The 14,998-nt window shown below is 42.7% G+C and overlaps 1 protein-coding gene across 1 annotated transcript in view; it reads right to left on the bottom strand.

Moving 5' to 3' along the window:
- The window catches only part of kalrna (kalirin RhoGEF kinase a), a gene marked incomplete at both ends in the record, with an annotated part of 160,617 nt that overhangs the window by 73,678 nt on the left and 71,941 nt on the right, over window positions 1–14,998 (bottom strand). Inside the window, 7 exons of the mRNA XM_080752719.1 lie at window positions 6,767–6,878; window positions 7,440–7,532; window positions 8,858–8,947; window positions 10,890–10,959; window positions 11,242–11,351; window positions 11,863–11,929; window positions 12,386–12,504. Of these exons, the coding sequence (XP_080608845.1) occupies window positions 6,767–6,878; window positions 7,440–7,532; window positions 8,858–8,947; window positions 10,890–10,959; window positions 11,242–11,351; window positions 11,863–11,929; window positions 12,386–12,504 (661 nt within the window). The remainder of the gene's footprint in view (window positions 1–6,766; window positions 6,879–7,439; window positions 7,533–8,857; window positions 8,948–10,889; window positions 10,960–11,241; window positions 11,352–11,862; window positions 11,930–12,385; window positions 12,505–14,998) is intronic.

Here is a 14,998-nt window from a genome sequence, read left to right as displayed (position 1 = left end):
CTGCCAGCACTATGATGGATTCTGCAACATTGTCTCTGATGACGAGTTGGGGAGCAGAAGAGCAGAAGATCAGAAAAGTCTGCTGAGCTTGTGTGTGAATGGATACCTTCCCCAAAATGTGCAGAAACAGGGGAAGTTGAAGGACTAGTGTGTCTTGGTTGTAAAAGATTGGGGTGTATCATCACCCACTGAAAGATCACACCATCATCTCAACAATACCATCAATTGTACCCACTCTGTTGTGAATGCTGTGAATAGTAATGTTCTTTACCCAAATGAGATGTCATCCTGATGAGCAATAACAATTAGCAAAGGCTGGTGAGCAAGTTGTACGGGTACACCTTAAGTGTCAACGATGGATACTGCTGTCATCTCTGGAAAGGGTGTGATACACATGCTCAGGGATGAAACTGTCCTGTTGGTGTATTGGGTGTATCAGGTGGACCTACAGTACAGTGTAAAGTACAGATGGAGTATTGGGATGGAACAGACCTGTGCAACCTCATATTTGTATGCAAAGGCAAGATGAGAGCATTAAAACATTTGCTGACAGGGAACGTTCCAGGCTACCCTGATGTGCTGGGTGAAGTAGGTGCCACAAGTTAACAACAGCCAGTTGCCATGTTGCACCATGTGTTGAGGGCTCATATACAAGTGAAGTTGTGGAAAGTGGCAGACCGCCATGCTCACTGATGTCAACTTTGGATGGGAGATAACATTTTTGCTAATGATGACCTGGTGTGATGTGGTCCATTATAGTGGTCCAGTATCACTTTAGGGCACAGAGAAAGAAGTGTATCACTGTTGTTGTTGTTGAGCTACTGTAATTTCTCTGGTGAAGATCGTGGCTGATGCGATGTTCAAGATACAGATGAGGAGTGATGTCAATATGGAGGATACTTTTGAGGATGAGGTAGACCAGGGTAAGATAATTGTGTGTGTGTGTCAATCAGGAGGGGAAGGTCCAGGAGGATGTGGGTGGACTTTCTAATCTCCATTATGAGTTGGAATATATGCAGATATTGGCCCGGTCATTTTCTGATTTCTCATAATTGCTGCCTATGGGCCGAAGTCCAGACTGATAACGTGTGAGTGAATCCATGTTTTCTGTTTGGCTAATGTCAGGCTAGGTCCCCATATGAATACAAATCAACAACAAAAACATCATAGGAAAAAAAATCTAGGTTGAACAGATAGAGGCGTTAAATGGATGGATTAAAAGGTGATATTCATGTATGTAATGGTAAACAGAATGTTATCGTATGCATTAGTTACACACTATATTTAGTTTATTGAATTTCATCAAACATTGCCTTGGATGGTTTTAAATCTTTGGGAAACTTTTGTGTTACATCTTTCTAAAAAATGCAAAGTAACTCTCATGTACTAGTAGTCATTATGTTGTCACTGCTGTAACATTTCTGGAGATGGAAACAACTTTTTAGAAAAATATATAGTCTAAGCTGTATCTCAACCATTTTTGAAAGAGAGAGAATCAATATTAAGAGAGAACCATCAAGTTGAATTCTTCATTCGGATTTTGAAAACTGTGTTTTGGCACATGGTTATAAATGGAGTGATAACACACAGAAAGCTACCACAGATGCAAGGCTATCACATATTTCCTAGTACTAGGGATGTATACCTTCCCAAAAATCACTAAGAGAATCATTGCAACCAGAAGGTACAGATGACCCCAAATTTGGGGCCCTTGCTCACAGAGTATTGTCATAATTATATAGTCACTATGTTGTCACTGCCTGTAATAAAGAACAATTCTAGATATGCACATTTTTACAACTTTACTGAACTATATATAGTCTGAGCTTTATCCAAACCATTTCTCAAAGAGATTGGATCAATAATAAGAGAGAACCATCAGTTTGAAGTACACTGTTCCATTCGGATTTTGAAAACTGTTTTTTAGCATGTTGTTATAAAAGGAGTGATAACACACAGACAGCTACCACCACTGCAATGCTATCACATGTTTCTAAGTACTAGGGATATATACTAGGGGTGTGTATCCATCCCCTACAAGGCGATTCGATACGTATCCGATACATGGGCTAACGATTCGATTCGGAAACGATACGGCTTACATACAGAACGATTCGATACGATTCGATTTGGTGCAATTTCGATACGATTTCGATTTTGTGGAATTTGATTCGATTCGATCCGATTCGATTCGATACGATTCGATACGGTGTGATCTGATACTTACGTTTAATGAAACATACATTTTCCATTTTTAATTAAGAAACTTGATCTATAAAGTAGCATGGCTGACCTTCAAATAATGGATATCTCATAAAAGACCAAGGAATAACAGAAAATTGTAAAGAAAGATGGATGACAAATCATTTTAGTATCATGTCATTGTTGTGTTCATTCTAAATAGACACAGACATGTAGATACAAAAAATAATTAATGTAAACTACAAAGCCTACTGACATGGTTTGAAAATCTGTCTCACACACCCATTTCTAAGAGCTTCACTTTAGCAGTTACAGTTGGTCAGGTGGAGAAATATAAAACAAACACACAAAAGGCCTGGCCCTTCAGGCTTCAGTACAGTGCAATAATTGTACTTTGCAAAGCTGCTATAATAACACTGAAAAACTAAAATACATCCTCACCAATGCCACAGATCAGATCAATCCTCAGCAATGCCACAGATCAGATCACCAAATAAAACTAGTAAAAGAGCCTGCTGTTATTCAGTCAATAAGATCATTTCAAAGAGATCCACTTTACAACAGTAACAACAGCAGTATAAAGTAAGTGCAACATTTGAAGTCTGGCACACATCATGTCTACTTGTTATCTTATGGCTCTACTGCAGTAGTTCTTAAAAAAAAATCAATGTCAAGGACCCCCAGTTTGACATATGGATCAGGCTCTTGTCTTAAGTTTAAATGGAACCAAATGGACCCATTAGGGTCCATTTGGTTCCATTTGTACACTCCATTGAGTTACACATACAGAAGGGTTCATTAGGGTCCATTTGGTTCCATTTGTACACTCCCCTGCTGAGTTACACATACCCAAGGGTCCATTTGGTTCCTATCATTTTGCCGAGGACCCCCTAGAACTGCCTCAAGGACCCTTGGGGGTCCCCGGACCCCACTTTGAAAACCAATACTCTATAGTCGCCCTTTGCAATAAAAGCTGATGCTGTGATTATTACCTTTGCTGTCGACAAGCGCGGGGACTTCTGATGGTTCTACTGGGAAAAGTGTTATCCAATCCATTACTGTCGCATTCTTATAAAATCCAAACTTGCGTTTCTCCACTGGAATAACCCATAGTGAATAGTGATGGAACTAGTCTACCACGTTGTTGGTTTGTTTACAAGTCGCTGTGTGTCGCACATGCGAGCGTCATACACGCACCAGCGTATGTCGGAAGTAGCAGATCTATAAGTTTACAACCCATCCACATGCAACACCCTGTGGGCTTGTAGATCTGCGGCTTCCCGCAGGACAGTGACTGTAGTACGCAGAAACCCGCTCTAGCGGAGGACAGAGCAGCAGGCAGCAGGCAGCTTTTTCTTTTTTTTTCTTTCCATTGCACTGCAGCACTGACTGCTAGCAGCGCTCACTTTTGAAGTAATGATTTGTAACAGTAAACGATGAGTAAGTAAGTTCAGAATTTCACAGCAGGTTAATTATTTAATGCTAAAATCCGATTAATCCGATTAATAACTTTAGGACCGATACATCGACCGATACGGCCGCGATTTGGACCGATCCGGGTAAACGCGCATCGATGCGGCCGTATCGCTAGTGTTGAAACCGATAATCGATTCATATCGATTTTTTCCCGCACCCTTAACACTTTGACTGCCACAATGTTAAGGGTTTTAAGGGTATAACCCTTGCCACCATAGACGGCCATTCATTTTTGACGGAATAAATTGAAAATGGTAGGATGTACGAAAATTGACAAAAATTTCAGAGAATATAGAGTCGGAACCTTAGCTTTCACCATAAAAATTTCGTCCTGCTGTGGTGTTCTGCTGTGGAGAAACCTGAGGGTGAGCGAAAGCTGTACAGATGAAAAAGGAGCATCAGAAATTTACTTTCTGAGATAATTGAGGTCAAAGGAAAAAAACTTTCAGAAGCCCTAGAAACAAATTGGTAAATGGTACAAGAACACACAGTACCTCTAAATGAAGAACAGGGTACCGGCCATAATGCTGTAAAAAAAAAGTTAAAAAAAAGTTGTACCGTGGTCTAGTTATAAGGCAGGAAAGTGGAAGAAGCCAGGAGACTGACAGAGGCTCTTTTTTCATCTTCCCAGGATGAAGGAGAGACAGAGTAGAATCCACTGTGTTTTGACCTGGGATTTTTTATTCAAGCCTTCAGTTAGACATCAGACATCTCAAAAATAAAGATAAAAACTCTGATAAAGATTAAAAAAAAACTTTACATTGCTGTTTCACTTCAGTATAGCTGTAGATGTGTTCCATTGCAATCATCATTTTAGTCACGTCAAACTAAAACGGTCAAACTACCCTGAGCAATTCAAAGTCATAATACATAAAATTAAATAAAAATTGATGTACATTCATATGGAAATGTTTGTATTGACAAAGTCAAGCCAACTGCGACAAACTTCACCATGTTAGAATCCAGACCAGGCAACTGCAAGTAAGAGTAATTATGAAAAAAAAAAACATAATTACCATAAGGTATATATAATTATTTGCTATACATTTTATATACACAGGTACATATATTTCCAAAATAGCAGATCTACAAGCTCATAGCCCGGCACCGCGCTATGAGCTTGTAGATCTTCCATTTACATATGATGCCTAATAGCCGATCTACAAGCTCATAGCCCAGCAAGGCACTATGAGCTTAGTATTTTCATGGCTCTCCTTTTAGTAGACCTTGTACCAGTGAACTGTACCGTCATGAAACTGTACCTTTTCCTATGCAAACTTCTAATAAAGTCTTCAATCAATCAATCAATCAATCAATCCCTTCTTTGTATTTACCTACTGTATGTTTTTATACTGTTTTTTATTTCCCCCTTTTTTCCTGACTATATCTACTGCATAGTACTGTGTTCTATCCGTCTGTCATTCAATGTTATATGAGATACTGCAATGGTTTACTATGGAAATAAGCCTAGTCTTTTCATGGATCTCATGATCTCCTTTTAGTAGACCTTGTACCAGTGAACTGTACCGTCATGAAACTGTACCTTTTCCTATGCAAACTTCTAATAAAGTCTTCAATCAATCAATCAATCAATCAATCTCTCTCTCCCCAACTTTCTCTCTTGTATCATGGCAGAGAGAGAGAGAGAGAGAGAGAGAGAGGAAGAGAGAGAGGAAATCTGAGCAGGCTTAGCAAACAACGTTGGCACCAGGTTACTTTTAGAATAAAACACGATAAAACTATAAAAATACAATGAGGATTACCACTGGGATTCTTTTTCGATCTCCATCTCGCTGGATTGGTCAGACTGCGACGTTTGCGAGTGACTTATAGTGGTTGTTTTGCTGGGATGTGTTTGTTTTGCACTAAATGGAGCATCTGTCCTCCTTTCTCACCAAGCTAAGCTAAAGAGGCGTCAATTGGGTATGGCAAGCTATGGCAGCTGCCATACCTTGGCTACAGGGGGAATATAATAAAATGTACTGTAATCGTGCCTGTTGTAAAGGTATGTAACATGACTGGTGTCTTGCACGCGAGCCTCGCGCGCGTGAAAGACACCAGTCAAGTTGCCATAACTTAGCTTTTTCTGAACTGACGCCGCTGAGCTAAACGCCCTGCTCGATCGGTGGTCCGCGCGCGGACCACCTGTTGTGATCCGAGATGAGCATAATCATCTCTCATCTCATGCTTGCTCTCGGAGCGACGTCGCGACCCCCCAAACACGGCAATACACCACTGTATCAATCAATCAATCTAGCAACAACCACTTACTTTATATAGCAGTTCTTTTCGCTGCGACGCCGCGGCTCGGTGGTCCCTGGTGGCCTGGTCGATGAACCATGACGATCCAGTAAAACTTTTCAGATCACATACGGCTGTAGAAGTAGTCCTCAGTAGTATAGTAAAGCACTAAACTAAACCCCCCCCCCAAACACATGCTGCTCCTTCCGTGAATGCCGTCCATCCAGCAATCCCAGGCCTGGGGAGGACGGTCATGTACCAAATCACCATGGTAACACAAGGTAACACAAGCTGATTGGCCACACAATGGTAACCATGGTGATTTTAGTCATTCCAGGGCCCAGGACGGCTGAATCCAAGCGTCAGTGATACATATGCTCCTAATCTTGTGTTAATTAAAAAAAAGACATTCCGGCGTCATATGACGCCGGTGGCAGCGCGGGGGGGGGAAAAACGCGACGTCATATGACCTCCGTGGCGGTCAAAGTGTTAATATATACCTTCCCAAAAATCACTATGAGAATTATTGCCCTCAGATGGTACCGATGACCCCATATCTGGGGTCCTGGCCCACGGTCTAATAGCTCTGTTTACAAAATGCTGTACCCTCTCCAACTGTATATATGGGCCCCATTTTCAACCGTTTTTATTACGTTTTGACACTTGCTTTGGCAATGTAAATGTATGTTTTCTCATGCCAATAAAGCTCATTTGAATTGAAATTGAATTGACATGCCTAAAACAGGGATTGTGTGTGTGTGTGTGTGTGTGTGTGTGTGTGTGTGTGTGTGTGTGTGTGTGTGTGTGTGTGTGTGTGTGTGTGCGTGCGTGCGTGCGTGCGTTTTACCCTCCAACAGAGCAATGTGCATGGCATCATTGGCTCTCTTTGGAACTCCCAGCATCACCTCCAGACCATCCTTAATCTCCCCTTTCCCCTCCTCACAGCATGACAACAACTCCTAGAGAGAGAGAGAGAGAGAGAGAGAGAGAGAGAGAGAGAGAGAGAGAGAGAGAGAGAGAGAGAGAGAGAGAGAGAGAGAGATTTCCAGATTTAAAAGCTCTTTACTAAAACCATGTTATTGCAAAAATCTAATCATCTCAACCAATCATACAAAATCTCAAAAATCATATAACTACACAAACCCAAAAACATAAAATTCAGGTATGACTTTCCATTCAAAGTAAAGAACAATCTCCCCCATCCTGTGATAGGCACAACACCTCCTCAACAGCCCAGATGTCACTGAAACCTTGCAGATGTTCGTTAACTTATGCACGCTCATGGTTTATGACATCATCACAGGTCCCCATCCCCAGCAGGCCTGCATGGGGCACCGGCGGCCACTAGGGGCCCCTCGAAGGCCAACAAGCTCCACCCCCTCTGTTGTAGGTGGAGCGACACTGATAGTACAGTGTTTACAGCAATGGTAACTGTGTGTGTGTGTGTGTGTGTGTGTGTGTGTGTGTGTGTGTGTGTGTGTGTGTGTGCGTGTGCGTGTGTACGTGTGCGTGCGTGGTACCTTCAGCAGTAGCTGGTATTTGGTGATCCTCTGCACAGGTTTGATGAGATAGGAGGAGATGGAGTTAGACAGACCATGTCTGTGTTGGATGTCCTGTTAAAACACAAACAGACGCACACGTGCGCACACGCACACACACACACACACACACACACACACACACACACACACACACACACACACACACACACACACACACGATGTCATCATGAGAAGCCACTGTTTTCAGAGGACTGAATTCAGGACACTGAATTTCGTGATGAAATGTTGCCATCTCCTGGCCAACAGCAGACACACTCCTGATGATGTGAATGATATTCACTATATTCACTAGTGTGTGTTTTTAATCACATTACGATTCAAAACACTAGGAACCTAAATTTAGAAATATTATGTTTATTTAAATTATGCAGTGACCATGGCACAATATGCAGATGTACGAGACTACAAGACAATTGTCATCATAGTGTTTTTATAAAGTAGGGATGCACCATAGTATCGGACAGAAATCGGTATCGGACGATTATTTGCAGTTTTCTGTCAATATCGGTATCTGCAAATAAAGCTGACATTAACCGATGGCAGTAGCCAATGTATCTGTTGTTGATGAGCATACATTTTGTGCTGGCCATGTTGGTGTGTTGGTTATCTGCAGATCAAGCTGTAGATTCTGAACAGTTATTTCTTATAATGAAGATGTATTTTTTTCTATGGCGCAAAAGGGAGGAATAAATGTACCAGTAAGACTCCCTAATCGGGAGATAAACGACTGTCAGGTCGCATACACAAACTTTAGAAGGCAATCGTATCCAATCAGGAGGGATTATGGGAAATGTTGATTAACAATGTTGTTGATGACATGACTTTAGAGATACTGTGTACCGCTTTGCGTGATTTTAGGGTAAAATCTGTAGGAGCAGTGTACACAATGTGTTTTGCAAAAAGTAACCTCATGGTGGCGCTAGAAGATGGCCATGTGAGAAATCAGGACTGTGTGTGCAAAGTTTGACATGGATAGGACCAACGGTGCTGGAGATAAGAGTAGGGCCAAAAGTGTGACATGACGTGACGGACAGATGGACTGACGGACGGACGGACAGAGGGACAGCCGGTGGAGGTTTTCATAGTAACTTAAAATAATATCAGTATCAGTATCGGTTTATCGGCTAAATTGTTATTTTAAACACCGGTATCAACCAAGAATCTCCCTATATAAAGTGTTTTATCACGTTCATGTAAACGAGCCCTTCTCTACCGGCCGTTACAAAAGCACTGATGGCCGTGATTGTCATTGTTCTCTTCTGAATGAAATAAAATACTATTTGCTAGTATTATTTTGCCTCTGAAATACTCGACAATTAAATCATTGTTTAATCAAGGGCATCCAATGTGTTAATCAGACTATAAGATGATCTTACATCAAAGAAGGACCCTGCATGCTCCAGGATCAGTTGACTGGAGTCAGGCTTGTTCTTGCAGTAGCTGACGTACATGTGGAACTTATCAGCCTGTAGGAGGAGCACAACAAACACCACCACTGTTAGCCCAGTGCATCTGTTTCATTATACTATGTTAAATGTGATTATTTAAAAAAGATCTACAAGCTCTATTAGCATAATTCCCCATTGATGATGTCACTGACAGTCTGTCCCCAGCCCTCCTCTGAGTGGACATCTTATAATGACCATTTGAGGACCAATTATATGACGGTAAGCATAATATGATATATATGATAGGCGGAGCCTATAATGAGCATTATAGCATAATATGATATTATAATGAGCATTGGTGAGGACCAATCATATGAAGATAAATGGGTGAAATCATCCTTTAATCAATTAAAGGGATGTTGAACTTTCGCATGTTTTGGGCATCATTGTATTCGTCTACCCAGACTTTTATGAACACCCCAGACAGTTCTTACGTTGATTCAGTATCGCAATCCCATCCCATCCCAACTACTAATTGTGATTTTTGCCATTACCCCCCTGAAACAAATTACTGCTTCACTGTTAATGTTCAATACTACATATTGCCATACTGTCATTCTGGATATCATTTCATTTTAGTACTATTTCCTTTCTTATGTGTTTATATTTATAGACCTTACCCGTTCGAAGATATGTGCTCCAAAATATGTGCAGAGTGTGGGTTGTGGGGAAAGTTACTGTAACTGGTGCGTGCGTGAGAATATGTGGGAGCATATGTGGGAGCATCATAATGTAAGGCATAATGTATGCGCTTGCTCCACATAGTTTTTTCATACCCGTTGGAAGATGAGAGAGAGAGAGAGAGAGAGAGAGAGTTTCATACCCGTTGGAAGATGAGAGAGAGAGAGAGAGAGAGAGAGAGAGAGAGAGAGAGAGAGAGAGAGAGAACATTCCTAACTGTGAGAGAGAGGGGTGTGTGTGTGGGGCTACAGATCCCATGGCCTGGAGGAACGGACCGTAACCCTGACAACAGACTAAGAAAACGCTAATACACAGCTTTAATTTGGGAGAAATGAAATTCGGGCTTCGTCAGCGTTGGTATAATGCTAATGGCCAATACCATGTGAACTTTGGGATCAGTTGCTGAAGCGAGTGAATAGATAAACGTAGATAAGCGTGAGCGTTAGAGCGTGAGTGTGTGAGTGAGTGAGTGAGTTGTTTGGTGCTTTATTAGATAGATATATGTTGCAACAAACACTGTCCTATATTACAACATGACAATAAACCATGACATCTAACAACAATGCTATCTTGTTTCCATCAACAACTGTCCATATGCATAAATATCCAATTGTCCACATGCATCATTCATATTCATTGATCAAACTAACATCTTCATTACTCACTACATAACTGAGAGGACTTCTAGTTTATGTAATACAAATTTTATCAGTATTATTTATTTCTATATATAGTATATATATTCTTTTTCTTTTTTTCTGAGATCATAAAAAAACAGGCCCCCCTCACATATTAGGAAGGCAGTATGAGTCACCAGAACCAAGGACGGGTGTTTTCAATGAATCTATCATGGTAAAATTGGAGTTTGAAGTTACAAGTTTGTATAGGAAGGGGGCGTGTCTGATGAAATGAATATCAAATATCTAGATACTGAATCGAGCAATTTAAATCTTTTGACTGGGTATACCTCAGTGGTAGAGAAACCGTCATTAGAGCACAAAGGGTTCCCGAAGGGTTCCCAGTTTGAATCCGGGCTCCCCCTGAGTTAGTGTCGAAGAGACCTTGAGCAAGAATCTGAACCCCTAGTTGCTCCCATTGAGCAGGTCGGTGCCTTGCATGGTTTCCTCCGCCATCGGTGTATGAATGTGTGTGTAGATGGGTGAATATAATGCACAATCTATGGATTAAAGCGCTATAAAAATGCACCATTTATTTGACAGTGATATATCCCTTAAAGCTTTTTAACGATCAATGAATTGAAAGGAGGTGGAGCCTGTACCCATGTGACGAAGCAATGTCCCACGTCCTCCGGTAGCTGTTCGTAGTTCACCAACTCCTTCAGGAAGACACTGCAACACGCACACACACACGCACGCACGATCCATCAATCAATAGACAGACAGACGGACGGACGGTATATCGGGTGTATTGGTGATGTGTTATTTAGTTTTCGTAAAGTGAAAAGAGGTAGAACGACCAACATTTTTCATCATCATTTTAGTCTACAAAATTAACACTGGTGTGTGTGTGTGTGTGTGTGTGTGTGTGTGTGTGTGTGTGTGTCTGCGTGCGTGCGTGCGTGCGTGCGTGCGTGCGTACGTGCGTGCGTGCGCGTGCATGCGTGGTCTCACTTGCTGTGGAAGTCATAGATGTCTTGGATGTTTCCAAAGATGATGTTCTCCTTGTTCAGGATTCCTGCTGGAATCTCCTCCACACCGCTGGTCATCTCCCAGTGGTATGCCTGATTCAGACACACACACACACACACACACACACACACACACACACACATACACACACACACACACACACACACACACACACACACACACACACACACACACACACACACACACACACACAGGCACACACACAGGCACACACACGCACACACACGCGCACACACACACACGCACAATACTTGTGAGGTTATCAACACTATTAAGCATTATTACACGAGAGGGTGTGCGTTATCATGGTTATCGGCAAGCCAGCCCCGCTGCAGGAATGAGCCAACAGGCGAGTTCTGTAGGCAGGGCAGAAGTGCCAATAATCTTGATAAGGCACGACCGATTATACTAGATGTATGCTAGGGTATACTAGATGGTTGTTAGAGTATACTAGATGGTTGTTAGAGTATACTAGATGGTTGCTAGAATATTCTAGATGGTTGCTAGAGTATACTAGATGGTTGCTAGAGTATACTAGATGGTTGCTAGAGTATACTAGATGGTTGCTAGGACGTTGCTTACCTCCAGACATTCATGTAGATCTCTGACATAGGTTTTCTCTGTCTGCAACAACTCAGCCATGATGAACCTGCACACATGCACAAGCGCATGCGCACACACACACGCGCACACACACACACACACACACACACACACACACACACACACACACACACACACACACACACACACACACACACACACACACACACACACACACACACACACACACACACACACACACACACAATCTTCAGAAACTCTTTCATCCAAATATTCAGTCATTCTTCTCTACTCTACTCAATAGTGTTGTCTTTTCATTAGAACAATTCATTAGAGCGATTCATGATTAGAACGTACTTCTGTACTTCTTTGGGTGAATCATTATAATAGGGCGCCATTTCTTTCTAATCGTTAAAACTACTCATTACATTGCAGAACGTCCCATTTCACATGGTATCAAAATGTATTAGAATCTTTTGAAAAGTTAGCATGCTGAAATAGTTATTTTTCTTTCTTTCTTTCTTTCTTTCTTTCTACTCACTCTTTCTTGCGTGCTGACTTCCTCTTCTCCTCGTTGACCTCGTGGTTGGGGTCACGCAGCTTGACTTCCTGTTCGTCCGTCAGGCTGGCAGGAATGATGTCCAACTCCAAGTCCTTGTCCTGGAGACATGCAAGCGCACGCACACGCATACACGCACACACGCGCACACACACACACACACACACACACACACACACACACACACACACACACACACACACACACACACACACACGACAAGGTGTCAGGGATCTCAAGTCCATAAAAGGGACCGGCTTCATCGGGAATCGTGTGCTTGCATTTTGCTAAGAGATGCGTTGATTGATGTTGAGATCATTTATTTGTGAATACATTTTCCCCAATGACTTGAATCAAGTTTATTCTCCTCAAAAAAGTTACCGACAGTACAAAGGCAGGGCCCTTAGCCAATGAGGAGCAGCGTTCTTGGTGACATCACCTCCAACAAGTGCGACCTGATATAAATAACAACAACACGTGGGCTTGGGACCAGTATGTTATACCAAAACCCCTTATAGACTAAGGTTATTCTCCTCAAAAAGAATTACGGACACTACAGTATTTCTTGTCTATTTTTCTCATCATCTGATGTAACCCTTCACCCAATCAGACATCATCATGTCATCCTTTTCCCCCTCTCTGATTGGCTACCCATTAAAGTCAACGGCAACCTATATATTATTACAACCCATATTTCTAGTTAGTTAGTTGCCAGTAGGGCAACCACACTACTGTTCTAGTCCGGCCTGTTTTTGCTTCCGTATAAGCCACAATCAGAAAGCAGCATTCCCGGAGAAGTCATAATTATAGTGTAAGTCCATTGAGCTCAATGGGGGAGTGGTGCTAGCTCGAGGCTTCACATGACGTTCTGGCTACTCAGACAACAAATAGGCAAATGAGGCACAGCTTGCGAAGCTAATTCACGCAGACAACTCAGGGAGTGCGCCTCCCTGATCAGGTGATCAGTCACATGATCTCTTTGCCTGATCAGGGCGGGTGTTTAGATCTATCTGCCTACTGCTTCATTCTGGCTTCTTGCCTGGCTGTGCGGCTGCTCAGCTCTGCTGTCTGCTGCTTGCTATCTGCTGCTGATATTTTGCAATCCCGCCACCTCCCCAACCTCTGTTTCTACATCCCCTATGGGGGTCTTAATTCAGTCCCCGTAATTCTATTTGGTATATGATAATTCTATTTGGTATATGATAACATATCTAAAATGTTTATACTTACAGGGAATGAAGAGAGACAGAGTCCTGACGCCAAACCATGCTTCATCATGCTCATGCTATGCTTCATATATCATGCTCAACAATTATTGTTCAGTGAACGCTCAATACAAATATATTCTAAATTAATCCAAGAGTTGTCTGCCTGAACCACACGTGCAATTTCCAACTGCATCTTTTCTAGTTATTACTTGCGCCAGCAGAGTGTGCAAGTACTGCGTTCGGTGTACCTGTGTCCGGTGTGTCTGTGTTTACGTCATCCAATGGGAAAACCCTTGAAAAAACACGGGGTGACATCACCACCAACAAGTGCGACCTGATATAAATACCAAGGCGAAAGTTGGCACCTCGGCTGAGTGCCAACTTGCCCACCCACATACATACAGACAGCAGTAGGCCATATATGGCCACTAGTGCACCTTGACAGAGTGCAGTCTAGTTTGTCTCCCCCACTGGAGAAGGGATATGTTTCTTTTTCACCTCCCTCACAGAACCCAACCCTGTCAGCGAACTCTAACGACGGCATTTGAATAGCTGACTTCTTGTGGCCACTGTCATATCTATGACATTATCTACCAGTAAGACTCCCTAATCGGGAGTTAAGCGACCGTAGGTCACTTATCTCCACAAATAGGGCAAAAATGTGTTTTGCCAAAATCTTCCTGATCCATGTTGATGACATGAGTGTAGACATACTGTGTAGTGATTTTGGTGATTTGAGGGCAAAATCTGTAGGAGCAGTGTCCAAAAATGTGTTTGTAAAAATCGGCCTGGAGGTGGCGCTATATGGGAGAGATTCATGTTGATGGGATGAGTGTAGACATACTGTGTACCGATTTGCGTGATTTTAGGGCAAAAATTGTAGGAGCAGTGTCCAAAAATGTGTTTTGCAAGAATCGGCCTGATGGTGGCGCTAGAAGAGGGCCATGTGAGAAATGAGGGGTGGGGTCTCCGCGCCGGCAAGGCGGACGAATAGGTACCGGCCCCGGCTCGCTAGGTCTCGCTAGGTCGCTCCTAGCCGGAGTTACGGCATTTTATGTGAGCTGCAGTGTAGGGGGTCCTCCACTGGGGGCGCCACCACTTTTGCATCCATTCTGGAGCACCAGGAGTGGGTGGTCCCCGGGAATTCCCCGTGAGCAGCCCCGTTGGGGTGGTCATTTGGTCAGTTTAGCACATTTGGTCATTTTTTACATCTGGGGGTCCCCCAGGGACCTGGGGGTCCCTGGAGCTCCGGGGGTCCTTGGAGGTTGTAGTTTGGCAGGTAAGGAACGTGTGTGCAAAATTTGGCATGGATCGGGGCAACGGTTGCGGAGATATGAGCAGGGCAAGAGTGTGACGTGTGTGGTGTGACAGACAGACTGACAGACAG

Source organism: Nannobrachium achirus (assembly GCF_963921795.1).
Source record: "Nannobrachium achirus genome assembly, chromosome: 22".
Taxonomy (NCBI): domain Eukaryota; kingdom Metazoa; phylum Chordata; class Actinopteri; order Myctophiformes; family Myctophidae; genus Nannobrachium; species Nannobrachium achirus.
Note: the sequence above shows the minus strand (reverse complement) of the source record. Positions and strands in the feature narration are given on the sequence as shown.